The 18177-nt window shown below is 54.0% G+C and overlaps 1 protein-coding gene across 6 annotated transcripts in view; it reads left to right on the plus strand.

Annotated features, from left to right (window-relative positions):
- Positions 1-18177, plus strand: part of LOC311527256 (UPF0488 protein C8orf33 homolog) — a 45193-nt gene that overhangs the window by 9179 nt on the left and 17837 nt on the right. For 5 of the 6 annotated variants that reach the window (XM_084641026.1, XM_084641025.1, XM_084641029.1 and 2 more), the window contains exon 5: positions 13086-13801. In XM_084641026.1, coding sequence (XP_084497152.1) covers positions 13086-13801 — 716 coding nt within the window. Of the gene's footprint in view, positions 1-13085; positions 13802-15900; positions 17305-18177 lie in introns of those variants that run through there. The other variant, XM_084641030.1, reaches the window with a different exon arrangement.

Raw genomic sequence — 18177 nt, forward strand, 5'->3', positions numbered from 1 at the left:
GCCAGGACCAAACTCTGGTGCACCGAGCGGGACTCCGCCGCCTGCACACGGAGCTGGGGGTTGTGTAGCAGGGGCTCCGTGAGGAGATCTGCTCCCACGGTGGCCGCCACGGACCTGGCCGTTGAAAACAGTTTCCAGGTCCGGAGGAGGTCCTGGTAGAAGACAGGCAGCCCAGAGAGGTCTCGCGGAAAACCTCTCTGACAAAGATAAAAGAGCTGCCGGTCGTATCGGAGCTCTTGGAAACAATGCAGGAAGGCGTGTGCCAATATGCTCCACGTCGAACTACCTGCACTATAAAGGAGCCTCTGCAGGACCTGGAGGCAGAAGACATGGACCTGAGTGTGCAGACACTTCAGGCCCTGCCCTCCTTTCTTCAGGGGTAGATGGACGTGCACAAGTCCATGGGGCCGGATGAGTTGCATCCGAGAGTGCTAAAGGAACTGGCGGCTGTGATTGCAGAGCCACTGGCCATTGTCTTTGAAAACTCGTGGCGAACGGGGGAAGTCCCGGATGACTGGAAAAAGGCTAATGTAGTGCCAATCTTTAAAAAAGGGAAGGAGGATGATCCTGGGAACTACAGGCCAGTAAGCCTCACTTCAGTCCCCGGAAAAATCACGGAGCAGGTCCTCAAAGAATCAATCCTGAAGCACTTACATGAGAGGAAAGTGATCAGGAACAGTCAGCATGGATTCACCAAGGGAAGGTCATGCCTGACTAATCTAATCGCCTTCTATGATGAGATTACTGGTTCTGTGGATGAAGGGAAAGCAGTGGATGTATTGTTTCTTGACTTTAGCAAAGCTTTTGACACGGTCTCCCACAGTATCCTTGTCAGCAAGTTAAGGAAGTATGGGCTGGATGAATGCACCATAAGGTGGGTAGAAAGTTGGCTAGATTGTCGGGCTCAACGGGTAGTGATCAATGGCTCCATGTCTAGTTGGCAGCCGGTGTCAAGTGGAGTGCCCCAGGGGTCGGTCCTGGGGCCGGTTTTGTTCAATATCTTCATAAATGATCTGGAGGATGGTGTGGATTGCACTCTCAGCAAATTTGTGGATGATACTAAACTGGGAGGAGTGGTAGATACGCTGGAGGGCAGGAATAGGATACAGAGGGACCTAGACAAATTGGAGGATTGGGCCAAAAGAAATCTGATGAGGTTCAGTAAGGATAAGTGCAGGGTCCTGCACTTAGGACGGAAGAACCCAATGCACAGCTACAGACTAGGGACCGAATGGCTAGGCAGCAGTTCTGCGGAAAAGGACCTAGGGGTGACAGTGGACGAGAAGCTGGATATGAGCCAGCAGTGTGCCCTTGTTGCCAAGAAGGCCAATGGCATTTTGGGATGTATAAGTAGGAGCATAGCGAGCAGATCGAGGGATGTGATCGTCCCCCTCTATTCGACATTGGTGAGGCCTCATCTGGAGTACTGTGTCCAGTTTTGGGCCCCACACTACAAGAAGGATGTGGATAACTTGGAGAGAGTCCAGCGAAGGGCAACAAAAATGATTAGGGGTCTGGAACACATGAGTTATGAGGAGAGGGTGAGGGAACTGGGATTGTTTAGTCTGCAGAAGAGAAGAATGAGGGGGGATTTGATAGCTGCTTTCAACTACCTGAGAGGTAGTTCCAGAGAGGATGGTTCTAGACTATTCTCAGTGGTGGAAGAGGACAAGACAAGGAGTAATGGTCTCAAGTTGCAGTGGGGGAGGTTCAGGTTGGATATTAGGAAAAACTTTTTCACTAGGAGGGTGGTGAAACACTGGAATGCGTTGCCTAGGAAGGTGGTAGAATCTCCTTCCTTAGAAGTTTTTAAGGTCAGGCTTGACAAAGCCCTGGCTGGGATGATTTAATTGGGTATGGGTCCTGCTTTTGAGCAGGGGGTTGGACTAGATGACCTCCTGAGGTCCCTTCCAACCCTGATATTCTATGAAGAACCCCAACAGGGGCCCAGTGCATTCCTGACCAAGAGAACTCTAGAATCGATGTCTGGAGGTCAGTCAGGAAACCCGGGGCCGGGACCAGGGTGTTGGGCCGGTACCAGAGCGTGGACAGGACTAGTTGGTTAAGCACCAGCGCTCTGCCTCGGAGGGAGAGACATCGGAGTAGCCCCGTCCATTTCCGGAGCCGCTCTATCACCCCGCCTTCTAAATTTTGCCAGTTCTCCAGTGGAGAATGGTGCATGGCAGAAAGGTAAACACCTAGGTAGAGCAGTGGGCCCACGCTCCACCGGATGGTCTGAAGCGCAGGTGGGAGGGAGCTCACCTGCCGCCAGTCCCCCACCGCCAAGCCAGAGCTCTTGACCCAGTTGACTCGGGCAGAGGAGGCTGCCGAATAGATGGCCTGGCAAGCCTCCACCTGCGCCAAGTCCCCCAGGTCCTGGACCAGGAGGAGCACGTCATCGGCGTAAGCCAATAGGACCAGCCGCAGCTCCGGCTCCCACAGCACCAACCCCGTCAACCTCCTGCGGAGGAGACAGAGGAAGGGCTCGATCGCCAGAGCATATAACCGGCCCGAGAGGGGGCACCCCTGCCGTACTCCTCGGCCGAAGCTGACCGGTTCAGTCAGGGTCCAGTTGAGCGTAACCAGACACTCCGCGGAAGCGTACAGCACCTGGAGAAAACTCACAAACTGAGGTCCGAATCCAAACGCCTGCAGAGTGCCCAGGAGGTACCCATGGTCCACTCTATCGAACGCCTTCTGCTGATCAAGAGACAGGAGGGCAAACGACAGACCATCTCTACGCCGAGTTCCAAAAGATCTCGGACTAGAAATAGGTTGTCAAAAATGCTGCGACCCGGGACAGCATAGGTCTGATCTGGGTGGATCACGTCCGCCATCACGGACCCTAGCCGCAGCGAGATTGCTTTCGCTACGATTTTGTAATCCATGGTAAGGAGCGAGACGGGACGCCAATTTCGTAAATTGCAGAGGTCCCCCTTCTTCGGCAACAAGGCGAGCACCGCTCACCTGCACGAAAGAGGGAGGACCCCGCCCTGCAAAGACTCAGCCCAGACAGTGGCTAGGTCTGGGCCAAGAATGTCCCAGAACGCGCGGTAGAACTGCACGGTGAGCCTGTCCATGCCTGGAGATTTATTGGTGGGCATGCGACGGAGGGCTTCCGAGAACTCAGCCAGGGTTATAACACATGAGTTATGAGGAGAGGCTGAGGGAGCTGGGATTGTTTAGCCTGCAGAAGAGAAGAATGAGGGGGGATTTGATAGCTGCTTTCAACTACCTGAAAGGGGGTTCCAAAGAGGATGGCTCTAGACTGTTCTCAATGGTAGCAGATGACAGAACGAGGAGTAATGGTCTCAAGTTGCAGTGGGGGAGGTTTAGATTGGATATTAGGAAAAACTTTTTCACTAAGAGGGTGGTGAAACACTGGAATGCGTTACCTAGGGAGGTGGTAGAATCTCCTTCCTTAGAGGTTTTTAAGGTCAGGCTTGACAAAGCCCTGGCTGGGATGATTTAACTGGGAATTGGTCCTGCTTTGAGCAGGGGGTTGGACTAGATGACCTTCTGGGGTCCCTTCCAACCCTGATATTCTATGATTCTAGGGTGAGAGGCAGCTCTAGTCGGTCTCGGTCGCCCACGCTGACCGTGGGGAGTTCTTCCCAGAGCACCCTGCGAGCGCCAGGATTGGTCGGATCCGGGGAGAAAAGGCTTATGTAGAAGTCACGGGCCCTCCCACACATCTCCACCGGATCCGTGAGGGGGGCGCAGTCTTCTGCTAGAAGGCAGGTGACGTGTTTCTTGGCCCCCCTCGTTTTCTCCAGGGCGTAGAAGAAACAGGAGCCGCGATCCATCTCCCGAAGGAGGCAGATGCGGGATCGAACAAAGGCACCTCGGGCCCGATGGTCCTCGAGGGCCCAGAGCTCCTCCCGCTTCTCCCGGCACGCTCCGCAGAGGAACGGGTCCTCGGGGCTGGCGGCCAGATGCCTCTCCATCTCTAAGACCTCCCGTTCCAACTGCTCTATTGCTGCATTTCTCCGTCGGCTGGTGCCCCGGGTGTAGTCACGGCAGAAGAGCTTGGCGCACACCTTCCCTAGATCCCACCATCGCCGCGCCGAGGGAAAGGCACGCCGCTGCTCTCACCAGGCCAGCCAAAACTCCCAGAAGGACGTCACGAAGCCCTCATCCTCCAACAGGCTGTTGTTAAAGTGCCAATAGGCCGGCCCCAGCCTCTCTGCACGGAGGGAGGCCGTTATGGTGGCTAGATGATGGTCAGAAAATGGGGCTGGCCGAATGTCAGAGGAGTGGGCCTGTGAAAGATGGAAACGGGATAAATAAATACTGTCCAACCGAGAGTGGTGTGACCGATGGGCCTCCAACCCGGACAAAGGTGAACGTGGAAGTGTCATCTGGGTGGTGGTCACGCCAGACGTCTACTAGGGAATCAACTATTTCTCGGAGAATATTTGCAGCGGCTGGGCTCAGCTCGGCCCCTGAGCGGTCCTGTTCCTCGAGGGTGGTGTTAAAGTCCCCTCCCAGGACTAAGCACTTGTGAGAATCTAGGGTGCTGAGGAAGTCGGACACCCGCTGATAGAATTGCGGCCGCTTCGGGCTCATTGCCGGGGCATAGATGTTGACGAGGTTGACCACGAGCCCCTCCATACGGACTCGGAGATGCAGCAGGTGGCCTGGCACGGCCTCAGTGACCCCTAGCGCCTCGGGCCGTAGGTTGGGGGAGAACAGGGTCGCCACTCCAGCTTGTCGAATCGTGAAGTGGCTGAAGTAGACCCCGTCCCCCAACTCCAGCCACCAGCTGTCCTCGGCGGTAGGATCCGTATGGGTCTCCTGCAGGAAAACCACAGAGTACCCCCCTTCCCGAAGGTAAGAGAACACCTGGGACCTGCGGAAAGCCATCCTACAGCCCCTGGTGTTCAAAGTTGCAATAATGAGGGGCGTCATGCAGAGGGCTGTGGGTTTCTTGTTGGCGGGGGTGTTTGCAGCCCCCAGCGGGTCGCGCAGCAATCAGTGACCCATCCCGTAAGTGAGTAAATCGTCACGGAAGCTGCGGGCCCGCCCGTAGGCCGCAGCGTCGTGCCTTCCTTTCCCTTTACCCTCCTTTAAGAGGGCCCTTGTGGCCTGGATGATGTGATCAAAGTCCCCCCCATAGCTGGAGAGCTAGCTGTACCCTGTTGCGGGAGCCACGGATGTCTTCTAAAAACTGTCGCAACGCTTTTCGCGGCTCATGGGGGGGGGGGGGTTGCGATTTCCGGGTTATTCCCTGGTGGGGCTCTTGGTGCAGGCTTGTGGTCCGCTGAGGCAGGCAGGCAGGGTGCAGACCACCGACGGGGCGTCTGACAGGCTAAAGTTATTAGGTCTGTCTCAAGCCTTGGGGTAGAAGAGGATGGCGGAGGGAAAATTGCAGCTCCTAATGGGTCGCGGCAGGAAAATGCAAAGACTGCTCCTTGGGGGGGATCCGCAAAAAACGGGAAAGAAATAACCCCGGGGCGGCAATAGCATTGTAGGAGGAGGTGGATTGGGCAGGGACAGGGGTGGGGGCGGGGGCAGAGGCGAGGCTCTGGGCTTCGGGAGGCAAGCAGCTGAGAGGTGGTGCCTCCCGAACAGATTCGAGGGTTAAGGAGATGGGGAGGGGGCTCCCAGTGATGCTAGGCACAGGCTCTGTGGTGGATTTAGCAGCCATGGCTTCAGGTGGTGGACCACCTTCTGCAGGGTGCTCGCCGGGGAAGGCGGTTAGGGGGAGGGAGCATGGGGAAAGGGGGACTGGGGTAAGGTTGCCCAGATCGAGGCCAGCCGGTAGTAGCTCATTCTCTCCCTGGGTGACCGGGGTCAAACCTAGGGCCTCGATCTCCTCATACAGGGAGGAAAGGTTGTCTTCTGCCCCCCTGGGGGACTCGCCTCTGGCAGCCGCTATGACGGTCGCTTTGGGGTTCGCGGGGGGTTTGGGTGATATTCGGGCAGAAGGGGCTTCCTCAGGGGTCTCGGAGGGGAGAGTCTCCCGTGAAGGGGAGATTTTACCTTCCAGTGCTATTTTGTCTTCCACTCCTGACACCGGCGGATGGATGTCTCTCATGGGCATAGCGGAAGGCTTTGTGTCAGTGCCTCCCTTCCTGGTCTTCCGGGGGACCTCTGCATCGGATGGGTGCAGCGTAGCTCGGGCCTTTCGCTTGCCTCGCTTTCCCTGGACTAGGGTCCAGCCCTCCATAGCATCGTCCGGGGGCTGGTTAGCAGGGGTCATGTCGGGGGGCAGAGGCGGTGGTTCAGGGGCTCGGGGGGGTAAAGGTGAGGCAACATGGGGGGGGCGGTTCTCCTGGGGGCGGGTCCTCTCCTATGCCCGGTAATATCTTTGCTGCACCCTCCTCCGTAGGCTCTGCTGGATTGTTAACAGCAAGGGCGGGGCTCCCTCGCTTGTCTGGGCATTGTAGGGGAGGTGTCTCTTGGGCCCGGGCAGGAGCAGCAGTGAATCGAGCAGGAGGAGAGGTGGTTTCAGATCTCGGGCGGCCAGGGGTATCCGCAACGACGGAGCCGATGTCCTGCTGTTTCTCGGGGGTCTCGGGTGCCCCTCCCCACCGGGCCAAGGGGCAGTCTCTTCGGACATGCCCCGCTGAGCGGCAGAGGTAGCACCGGGCCTCTCCTGTGGAATAGTAGACCCAATAGGGGACTAGGAAGGACCCCTCGAGCACCTCTCCGTCACGCGCCGCTGGCGGTGGTAAAAGCTGCACTTGCCGGCAGAACGAAAGGATGTGACGGAGGGCGGGGTCCTTGCAGCCCAACGGGAGAGGGCTGATGACGGAAACGGGTTTCCCCAGGGTGGAGAGAGCGGGTAACAGGGCAGCATTGGGTAGAAAAGGAGGGATGGAGGTCAGGACTAGGCGGACGCCCAGGTCTTCTAGCGGCTCCAGGGGGACAAACACCCCCCCCACTGCCAGGCCCTTCTCCACCACCTCCTGGGCGACAGCCTCCGATGCTAAGAAAAAGACGACCTTCCCATACATTTTGGAGGCTGCCACAATAGCCGTGGGTCCTAGCACCGTCGCCAACGCCTGCATGTATGTCTCCATGTGGGGCGAGGCGGGCACTAGGAGGCAACGGACGTCATGCTTCCTGGTCATGGTGGGAAAGGGGCCTTGGCCGCTATTAATGGTAGCGGAGGCGGGGGGTGGGTGAGATGACGAGGCGGCAGGTGGGGGTGGGGCCGCCACGGCCCGGGCATACGCCCTGGGGGCCGGGGGAGGGACGCTCGCAGAGCTGGTGGAGGGAACAGCGGGGAGGGATGCCATGGTCGATGATGAGGCCACAGCGATGGGGGCAGCCTCTGCCATGGAGGGCTTGGTGGTTGTGGCGGGGCCCTTCCCCTTCTTCGCACCCTGGCCTTTCCGGCTAACCGGGGGGGGCTTTCCTCGAATTTGGGGGGGGCGGTGGGCGTAGCAGCAGTAATAGTCGCCCTGGTGCCTCCGGCTGCCAATGCCCCAGCGGGGGCGGTGGCAGGTGTTTTGGCAGCAGTGGTGGGGAGGGGGGCTTGGGGGTTGGGCAGGGGGGTGGGTGGGGGAGGGGCAACAGAGGTTGTTAGAGGGGTTTCACCCCTCTCATTCCCTGCCATTGTGAGCAGGGAGAGATGGGGAGACACAAGAAGGAGTAGGGGGGAGGGGGAAGCAGATTAACCACTTCTCCCAGTTGGGCTGCAGGCAGGGAGTGGCCAAATGGGTCTGACTGGACAGGGGAAGGAAACAGGAGTTGGGGTCAGGTAATAGGGGCAAACTGTGGGGTGGGCAGTCCGGGGGTGGGGGCGGGGAACGCAGACCCACGCGCGTTTATCCAAAGAGTCTCGTTTGGTCGGCTGTTGTGTCTGGTCCGGATGATGGAATTCAAAGCAAGCAGTTGAGGCTAGAGGCAGATAGCAGGTTGCCAGCAGGGACAGACGGCGGGAGGGGCCGTGACGGTTGTAGTAGTGTTGGGGGGGGGCGGCACCGATGGATCGGGGAGCAGCTCCGTGCCACACGGCCTGTGCCCCTACAAACGCAGTTAAGACACAGTCAAACTCCCCCCACACGAGAGTACAGTTCAAAAGTTACTCAGTCTTACGGCCCCCTCCACAATGATTTGTAGCTTCCCTGGGCGATGTCTCTGTCAGCTGTCTTCTCTCCCGGTCTTTGTGGAGCATTCCAAAAATGCCAAGCAAAGATAAGAAGACGAGTAATCGCGGGTCCACAAATGAACAGCAAAACGGTTGGGTCTGGGGGCGTCCACTCCCCTCCTCCGGGGAGCTGGTCGGCAGTCCTCCCCCCCCTCCTCCTCTGGGGGTTGCAGCTGGAGCAATAGCAGCGTCCGAGGGCAGGGGGGGGCAAGGCAAGCTAGCAGCCGACCAGCACTCGAATGGCAACAAAAACAAAAAAAAAAAAAACGAAGAAAAACCGTCTGGCCCGGTCGTGGCGGGGGAACTAAAGCAGGGGCAAAAAGCAAGGAAAGCCCATGCCAGAGGGCAGCAGGACATGGCTAGAAGGGAGCCTTCTTCCCTGGAGAGGGAAGAAAGTTTGCTATAAATTAATTAAAGCACCTGAAGCCAGTCACATGATGATATCTCCCTGCTTCAATCAGACAAGAGGAGGAGTTGAAGCAGAGTGGATTGGCATTGGAGCAGAGAGCAGTTTGGAGGGAAGCAGAGGAGAGTTTGGAGAAGTGCTGCAGTGGGCTAAGACGACCAAGACCCTAGGTAAAGGGACACCTGATTTGTGCAGAGGGAGGGCAGGAAGCCCCACAAGCTGAAGGGCAGGAGAGGGAAGTAGACCAGGGGAAGGAATTGCTAGTTCTAGTGGTTTACCGCTATCCCTAGGGCCCCTGGGCTGGAACCCGGCGTACGGGATGGGCCCGGGTCCCTCCCTTTCCACTCCCCTCCTCTAGGACACTAGTGGGGCAGTTAATACCCCAGTTCAGGGGCAAGAAACGGTGCCCTGAACCCCCCCCCCCAAGAAGAGAGAGCACGAGACCCCTCATAGTAGTGCCGGCAATTTGCTGCACGTGGTGTGAGAAGTGGGATCTACGCGCTGGGGACTTAAACCAGGGTTAGCCATCCCTAAGGTCAAGGCCCTAATACAAGCCACCACAGCCCAGCAGGAGGCTACCCGGGTCCAAGCAACCGCCCAGCAGGAGGCGACTCAGATGCAGCAGGAGACTAATCATCTGTTGATGAGTCAGGCTGCCCAGGACCGAGCCCTGCTGCAAGAGCTGGTGAACCAGATGAAGGCCCTTATGGAGCTGAACCACAACTGCGACGGGACCCAGATCATACGGGCCCACCACTGCCTACAGAAAATGACACACGAGGATGATGTGGAGGCATACTTCCTGGCTTTTGAAAGAGCAGCCCAGTGCCCCAACAGGGAAGAGTCTATGCAATGTAATGTTGAGGATCATGGGGAGCAATGTGGCCTAATCGACCTGGTAGGGGTCACAATGACCTTGCATGGGTATACAAGATCAATAAAAATGAATGGTATTGAGACCACAGCATTAATAGATTCCGGGAGTGTTGTCATGCTGGTCTCAGGGAAGTTGGTGGGGCAAGACCAACTAATCCAGGCCAAAAACACAGGGGTAACGTTCGTTCATGGCACTGTAAATTTCTACCCCACGATCCCGGTACGGATTGTGGTCCAGGGGACTACTACCAGAGTGACTGCAGGGGTGGTCCCCAGGCTCCCCTACCCTGTCTTAATTGGTAAGGACTTCCCCGGGTTTGAGAGCTTACTCCCCCCAGTAGAGCCAGGGGAGGGTAGCAACCTCTGGGTTGAGACGGAGGCACCTACAGATAGCCTCACCCCAATGTTTGCCGAATTTGTCCCAGAGTTATTCTCATCCCCCGGAAAACCCCAAAAGTCTAGGCAGGAAAGGAGGGCAGATAAAAGATTGGGGTCCAGGATTCTAGCAGAGAACCAGAAAACCTCCCTTGTTGGTAGACAAACCTGTTCAGAAGGCCAGGAGATAATTCAGGCCAGTGAGGACTCGGAGGCAGTTCCTAGCCCAAGTAGAGGCAACCCAGGGGGCGGAGTAGAAACAGGCCCCCTGGAATTAGGTCAGATTGGTACCGCACATGAGAATTTTGGGCAGGACCAAGCCAATGACCCGCTATATGCAAATGTGAGGAAGGAGGTAGTGGAAGTAAATGACGTACCTGTGGAAGGAAAGGCCCAAGGCCGTATTATGTGCTCAAACGCGATCTGTTATACGGGATAGCACAAATACGAGGGGAAGAAGTAGAACAACTTAGTCGCACGGAAACCCACAAGGGTAGTACTAGAGTTAGATCACAGTCATCTATTTGGGGGACATCTAGGAGTAGACAAGACACTGGATAGAGTCCTAAGAAGGTTTTATTGGCCAGGATTACATGCAGAGGTCCAGCGCTATTGTACCTCCTGTCCTGAATGCCAGTTGCATAGCCCCCAACCTCACTTGCGGGCCCCATTAGTACCTTTGCCTATTATTGAAGTCCCTTTCGAGAGGATAGCCATAGACATAGTGGGCCCACTGGAAAGATCGGCATGGGGCCACCGAAACGTACTAGTCATCCTTGACTACAACACACGGTATCCAGAAGCCATTCCTTTAAGAAACCCCACATCCAAGGCAATAGAAAAAGAACTACTCCAGGTTTTTGCCAGAGTGGGCATCCCTAAGGAGATCCTGACAGACCAAGGACATACTGCAACTATCGGGCGAAAATACGGCGATTTCAGTTGGGGGAACGGGTGATGGTGCTAGTACCGACAGCAGAAAGCAAACTCCTCGCCAGCTGGCATGGACCATATGAGATAGTGGAAGCCATTGGGGAGGTGGACTATAAGGTCAGACAACCAGACCGCTGAAGGCCAGAGCAAATCTACCACATCAACTTACTGAAGCCCTGGCGTGACCGAGAGATGTGCCTGGTCATTCGGGGAGCTCCATCCCAGACAGACGACCCACAGGGGCAGGTGAAGATATCTCCTGAGTTGACCCCAGAACAACGAACAGAGGTCATTGATATGATGCAACGGAACCGGGATGTGTTCTATACACAGCCAGCCCGTACGACACTGGTCCAACATCGTATTGTCCCCAGGCCCGGAGTGAGGGTGATGATAAGACTGTACTGGATACTGGAACCTAAAAGGGAAGAAATTAGGACAGAAGTGAAGAAGATGCTGGAACTCAGGGTTATTGAAGAATCCCACAGTGAGTTGTCCAGCCCTATCATCCTAGTTCCCAAGCCTGACGGCACCCTGAGGTTTTGCAATGACTTCCGGAAGTTGAATGAAGTATCCCAATTTGATGCCTATCCTCTACCACGCATTGACGAGCTAGTTGATCAGTTAGGCAAGGCCCAGTACCTAACCACTCTGGACCTGACCAAAAGATATTGGCAAATTCCCCTGGCCAAGAATGCCAGGGAAAAGACTGCCTTCTCTACACCGATGGCCTGTTCCAATACACTGTCCTCCCTTTTGGACTCCATGGGGCCCCTGCAACATTCCAACCACTTATGGACAAATTGCTGCGACCCCATGCCAAGTATGCCTATGTAGATGACTTAGTCATCCATAGCTCTGACTGGGAAATGCACCTAGGAAAAGTAGAAGCGGTGCTAGACGCCCTGCGGAAGGCCGGCCTCACTGCCAACCCTCTCAAGCACGTGATAGGACTAGCTGAGGCCAGATACCTTGGGTATGTAGTAGGGAGAAGTTTGGTGAAACCCCAATGGAATAAAGTGGAGGCAATACAATGTTGGCCTCGACCAGTCCGCAAAAAGCAGGTCAGAGCATTTCTAGGGGTGGTAGGATACTATCAGAGATTCATCCCTCATTTTGCCACAAGAGCATTGACGGATTTCATAAAGGCTCGGGGCCCCGAGATAGTAAAGTGGACTGATGCAGCAGAAGGAGCATTTGCAGATTTAAGGACAGCCCTTTGCTGCCATCCAGTACTCATAGCTCCAGACTTCGAGAAGGAATTCATCCTACAAACAGATGCCTCGGAGGTAGGGCTAGGAGTCGTCCTTTCGCAGATGGTAGGAGAAGAGGAACACCCGATCTTGTACCTCAGCCGGAAACTCCTCCCCAGGGAACAAAAGTACACCGTCATTGAAAAGGAATGTCTGGTGGTAAAATGGGCTATGGAGACTCTCCGCTACTACCTACTGGGGCGGCGGTTTACCCTCGTAACAGACCATGCCCCACTCCAGTGGATGCACAGAAACCAGGAGAAGAACGCAAGAGTGACTAGGTTGTTCCTATCCCTGCAGCCCTTCCATTTCCGGGTACAGTGTAGGGCCGGAAGCCAATACGGCAATACTGATGGCCTATCATGACAGCACTGCCTCTCGTCTGAAGTAGCCCAACCCCATGGTTGAGCAAAGGGGGGGGGATATGTGATACAGCATGGCCAGAGGGCAACAGGAGAGTGTTAGAAGGGAGCCTTATTCCCTGTAGAGGGAAGAAAGTTTGCTATAAATTAAAGCACCTGAAGCCAGTCACATGATAAAAACTCCGTGCTTCAATCAGACAAGAGGAGGAGTTGAAGCAGAGTGGATTGGTGTTGGAGCAGAGAGCAGTTTGGAGGGAAGCAGAGGAGAGTTTGGAGAAGTGCTGCGGTGGGCTAAGAAGACCAAGATGCTAGGTAAAGGGACAACTGATTGGTGCAGAGGGAGGGCAGGAAGCCCCGCAAGCTGAAGGGCAGGAGAGGGAAGTAGACCAGGGGAAGGAACTGCTAGTTCTAGTGGTTTACCGCTATCCCTAGGGCCCCTGGGCTGGAACCCGGAGTAGGGGGTGGGCCCGGGTCCCTCCCTTTCCACTCCCCTCCTCTAGGACACTAGTGGGGCAGTTAATACCCCAGTTCAGGGGCAAGAAACGGTGCCCTGACCCCCCCCTCCCCCCCAAGAAGAGAGAGCGTGAGACCCATCATAGTAGTGCCGGCAATTTGCTACAGTATTTTGCCCACAATCCCTTGCTGGTACCAAAATACAATAGCATTCTGCATTCACATGGGTTGGGTGTCCCTTATAGAAGTGAATTGTTCTAATGTGGCACCAACATGGTAAGAAATCAGAGAAGTAAAAGAAACACAAATCTTCCTCTTCTCTCTAGCCATGAAACCTGGGAAAGCGCAAATACAGCAAGGGAAGGCGTCTGCTTCAGGGAGCATGGTGTATAGGAAGCGATCTGGACAGACCTCTGAGACAGCAACAAACTGGTTCACACCATCTGATAATAGCTTCCAATTCAGCTTTGCACTTCCTGAGATGGATCCACAAGCAACCACTGGAACTTTGGAAGAGGCCCAGGGGGTAGGTGGCTCTGAACAGAGGCCCATCAGTGTAAGTTCACTCAAATCTTCTAGTTCTGGGGGAGTGTTGAACTTTTCCACCACTGGACAAGAGCCCAAGTTTGCTTTCAATTTTGTCATCCCAGATAAAGATGGCCCCATGATGCCGTCTGTTGTTACAGGCCAAAGAGCGGAGAGTGTAGCAGAAAATGTGACATCACATGGCTTAGCATCTGCAGGACCAATGAAGCATTCAACCCTGTTGGAGGCTAATATGCCTGAGGTTGTGGGCTGTGTGGGTGGAGGATTAGGGAGAGAGGCTCTCATTTTTGAGACCCCAAAACCAGAGATTGCTTCTGTAGATGAGGTGAAGGCAGGGAAGACAGCAGCAGCTGGAGCGCCCAAGAAGAAGAAGAAGAAAAAGAAACCATCAAATAGTAAGAAGGAGATGGCAGAAGCTGAGGTCAGCAAGAAGGTGAAGGTGGGAGCCAGTGGATGTGAAGACACAGATTTGTCCGTCCAGGACAAGACCATGCAGGTATGTGAATTAATTTCTGGCTAATAAACATAACCTCACTGTTAAGGCTCCATAGCTTCGTTGGAAGGGAAAGTTAATGTATGTGTGGGGTTTCTAAATCTGTGTGGTGGCACAGGCTGGAAACGAATAGCCATTTATTGCTGCTTATCCCATTAGGGTTTCACTGTGACCAGAAACCTAACAAGTGGGGGTGGACTAGGTGGCTCAAGTTGATGTTACTTTTCCCTTCCCTAGAACCATGTCTGAGAGTCTGCAAGCGCTTTGCAGACATGTAATGATTTAGACTTTGTAGCATCCCTGGCTGGTAGGTATTATCCTCATTGTGCAAATGGTGAAATTGAGATACAGAGAGGTTAGCTGACTTGGCCAAGATCAAAATTGTCACAGAGCCAGGAACAGAACCCAGAAGACCTCCTGCGTCCCAGTCCTTGTCTCTAGATTTATAATGGCACGGAAAGAGGTTGAAGGCACCAACTGCTCTGAGTCCTGTTTTTAAGAGATCATTAAAGTACACCTTACCATCTGCTAATGCTGCACTGAAGTCTATAGTTTCTGTTATGTTTTTCTTTAAAATGTCAGTGAATTTAGGCCTCATGAATGGTCCCAGATCAGCAAGGCTGGAATGTGAAGGCTGCAACACAGGAAACAGCTGTGAGAGGTTCCTCCATCACCCAACTGCTGTGCCTCAACCCTGACCTTGAGAGCCCCCCTCCAAGAGTGTGTGTGTGAGGTGGGAGGGTTCAATCTCTGGCCATTCTGTTACTGGCCTCTCTATTGAGACAGACAACTGCAGTTTATGCGATGTGGACAGCTGTCCATTAGGAACTGGACTGAGACGCACAGACACACCTCAGAAGATGAATCTCAGCAACTACTGCCCTAGACCAGACCAGCCTGGGGTCAAAAGCCCCACAGCCCTTTACCTGTCTCCTGAGGTATCCATCCCTCAGGTGGGCACTGTATATAAGGCACCAGTGGGTAGCTTTCCTAGGTAACCGTGAATTAAATCCAGTCTATTGGGTATGCTGGATAACACTTAGGCTATGTCTACAGTACGAAATTAGGTCGAATTTATAGAAGTCAGTTTTGTAGAAAGTGTTTTTATATAGTCGAGCGTATGTCTCCCCACACAAATGCTCTTAGTGCATTTAGTCGGCGGAGTGCGTCCACAGTACCTAGGCAACCGTCGACTTCTGGAGTATTGTACTGTGGGTAGCTATCCCACAGTTCCCACAGTCTCTGCCGCCCATTTGAATTCTGGGTAGAAATCCCAATGCCTGATGGGGCAAAAACATTGTCACAGGTGGTTCTGGGTACATATTGTCAGGGCCCCCCTTTCCTCCCTCCCTCCGTGAAAGCAAGGGCAGACAATCATTTTGCGCCTTTTTTCCTGGGTTACCCATGTAGACGCCATACCACGGCAAGCATGGAACCCATTCAGCTCACCGTCACTGTATGTCTCCTGGGTGCTGGCAGACACGGTACTGCATTGCTACACAGCAGCAGCTCATTGCCTTTTGGCAGCAGGCAGTGCAGTATGACTGGTAGCCATCGTCGCTGTACTCCAGGGTGCTCTTTTAGCTGACCTCGTGCGGTTGGTCGGGGCACCTGGGCAAACATGGGAGTGACTTAGCCAGGTCATTTCCCTTTTAAGTTTCGTCTCATGGAGATTCAGTCCTGCCGGCAGTCCTACTGCACCGTCTTCTAATGAGCAGCCAGGAGACGACGATGGCCAGCAGTCATACTGCACCGTCTTCTGCCGAGCACCGAGGAGATGATGATGGCCAGCAGTCGTACTGAACCGTTTGCTGCCAGCAAGATCTATAAAGATAGATGAAATGGATCAAAACAAGAAATAGACCAGATTTGTTTTGTATTCATTTTCCCCTCCCTTCCTCCCTCTCTCCGTGAAATCAACAGTCTGCTAAACCCAGGGTTTTGAGTTCTAGCCTTGAGGGGGCCATTCTGTTTCTCCTTGATGCAAAGCCATCCCCTTTGTTGATTTTAATTCCCTGTAAGCCAACCCTGTAAGCCATGTTGTCAGTCGCCCCTCCCTCTGTCAGAGCAACGGCAGACAATCATTTTGCGCCTTTTTTTAGCGCATACGCCATAGCACTGGGAACATGGAGCCCGCTCAGATCACTGCAGCAATTATGAGCACTATAAACACCGCATGCGTTATCCAGCAGGATATGCAGAAACATAACCTGCAAGAAAAGCGAAACCAGGCAAGGAGGAGGCGACTGCAGCGCGGTGATGAGAGTGATGAGGACATGGACATAGACTTTTCACAAAGTACGGGCCCCTGCAATGTGCACATCATGGTGACAATTGGGCAGGTTCATGGCATGGAACGCCAATTCTGGGCCCGGGAAACAAGCACAGATAGGTAGGACCGCATAGTGTTGCAGGTCTGGGACTATTCCCAGTGGCTGTGAAACTTTCGCGTGCATAAGGCCACTTTCATGGAACTTTGTGACTTGCTTACCCCTGCCCTGAAGCACAAGAATACCAAGATGAGAGCAGCCCTCACAGTTCACAAGCGAGTCGCAATAGCCCTGTGGAAGCTTGCAACGCCAGACAGCTACCAGTCAGTCGGGAATCAATTTGGAGTGGGCAAATCTACTGTGGGGGCTGCTGTGATGCAAGTAGCCAACGCTATCACTGAGCTGCTGCTATCAAGGGTAGTGAGTCTGGGAAATGTGCAGGTCATAGTGGATGGTTTTGGTGCAATGGGATTCCCTAACTGTGGTGGGGCCATAGACGGAACTCATATCCCTATCTTGGCACCGGAGCAGCAAGTACATAAACCGAAAGGGGTACTTTTCAATGGTGCTGCAAGCACTGGTGGATCACAAGGGACATTTCACCAACATCAGTGTGGGATGGCCGGGAAAGGTACATGACGCTCGCATCTTCAGGAACTCTGGTCTGTTTGAACAGCTGCAGCAAGGGACTTACTTTCCAGACCAGAAAATAACCGTTGGGGATGTTGAAATGCCTATAGTTATCCTTGGGGACCCAGCCTACCCCTTAATGCCATGGCTCATGAAGCCATACACAGGCACCCTGGACAGTAGTCAGGATCTGTTCAACTATAGGCTGAGCAAGTGCAGAATGGTGGTAGAATGTGCATTTGGACATTTAAAAGCGCGCTGGCACAGTTTACTGACTCGGTTAGACTTCAGCGAAACCAATATTCCCATTGTTATTACTGCTTGCTGTGTGCTCAACAATATCTGTGAGAATAAGCGGGAGACGTTTATGGCGGGGTAGGAGGTTGAGGCAAATCGCCTGGCCGCTGGTTACGTGTAGCCAGACACCAGGGCGGTTAGAAGAGTACAGGAGGGCGCAGTGCACATCAGAGAAGCTTTGAAAACCAGTTTCAGGAATGGCCAGGCTACAGTGTGAAAGTTCTGTTTTGTTTCTCCTTGATGGAAACCCCCCTTCTCCCCCCCTCCCCCCGGATTCACTCTACTTTCCCGTAAGCTAAGCACCCTCCCCTCCCCCCTTCGATCACCGCTTGCAGATGCAATAAAGTCATTGTTGCTTCACATTCATGCATTCTTTATTTATTCATCACACAAATAGGGAGATAACTGCCAAGGTAGCCCGGGGAGGTGGTGGAGGAGGGAAGCACCGGGTGGGGTGGTGGAGGAGTGAAGGACAAGGCCACATAGCACTTTAAAGCTTTTATTGAATGCCAGCCTTCTGTTGCTTGGGCAATCCTCTGGGGTGGAGTGGCTGGAACCCCCCCTCCGCATTCTTAGGCGTCTGTGTGAAGAGGCTATGGAACTTGGGGAGGAGGGCGGTTGGTTACACAGGGGCTGTAGCGGTGGTCTGTGCTCCTGCTGCCTTTCCTGCAGCTCAACCATACACTGGAGCATGAGTTTGATCCTCCAGCAGCCTGAGCATTGACTCCTGCCTTCTTTCAGCAAGCTGACGCCACCTACCATGTTCAGCCCACCACCTCTCCTCGCAGTCATATTGTGTTTTCCAGCACTCTGAGATTGTCTGCCTCCACATATTTTGCTGTGCTCTGTCAGTGTGGGAGGACAGCATGAGGTCAGAGAACATCTAATCACGAGTGGTTTTTTTTTTTTGCCTTCTAATCTTCACTAGCCTCTGGGAAGGAGAAACATATGCAGCTGGTGGAGGGGAAAAAAATGGGGAGAGTGGTAGTTAAAAAGACACATTTTATAGAACACTCTTTCACGGTAAACCTTGCTGTTAACATTACATAGCACATGTGCTTTCATTACAAGGTCGCATTTTGCCTCTTATTGAGGGTATGCTGGTTTGGTGTGAGAGATCACTCACACAGGGCTGGGCAGCAGAATTCGGCTTGCAGGCAACCATGGTAAGCCACAGTCTTT

The sequence above is a fragment of the Lepidochelys olivacea genome, assembly GCF_965140295.1.
Source record: "Lepidochelys olivacea isolate rLepOli2 genome assembly, chromosome: 10".
NCBI lineage: Eukaryota > Metazoa > Chordata > Testudines > Cheloniidae > Lepidochelys > Lepidochelys olivacea.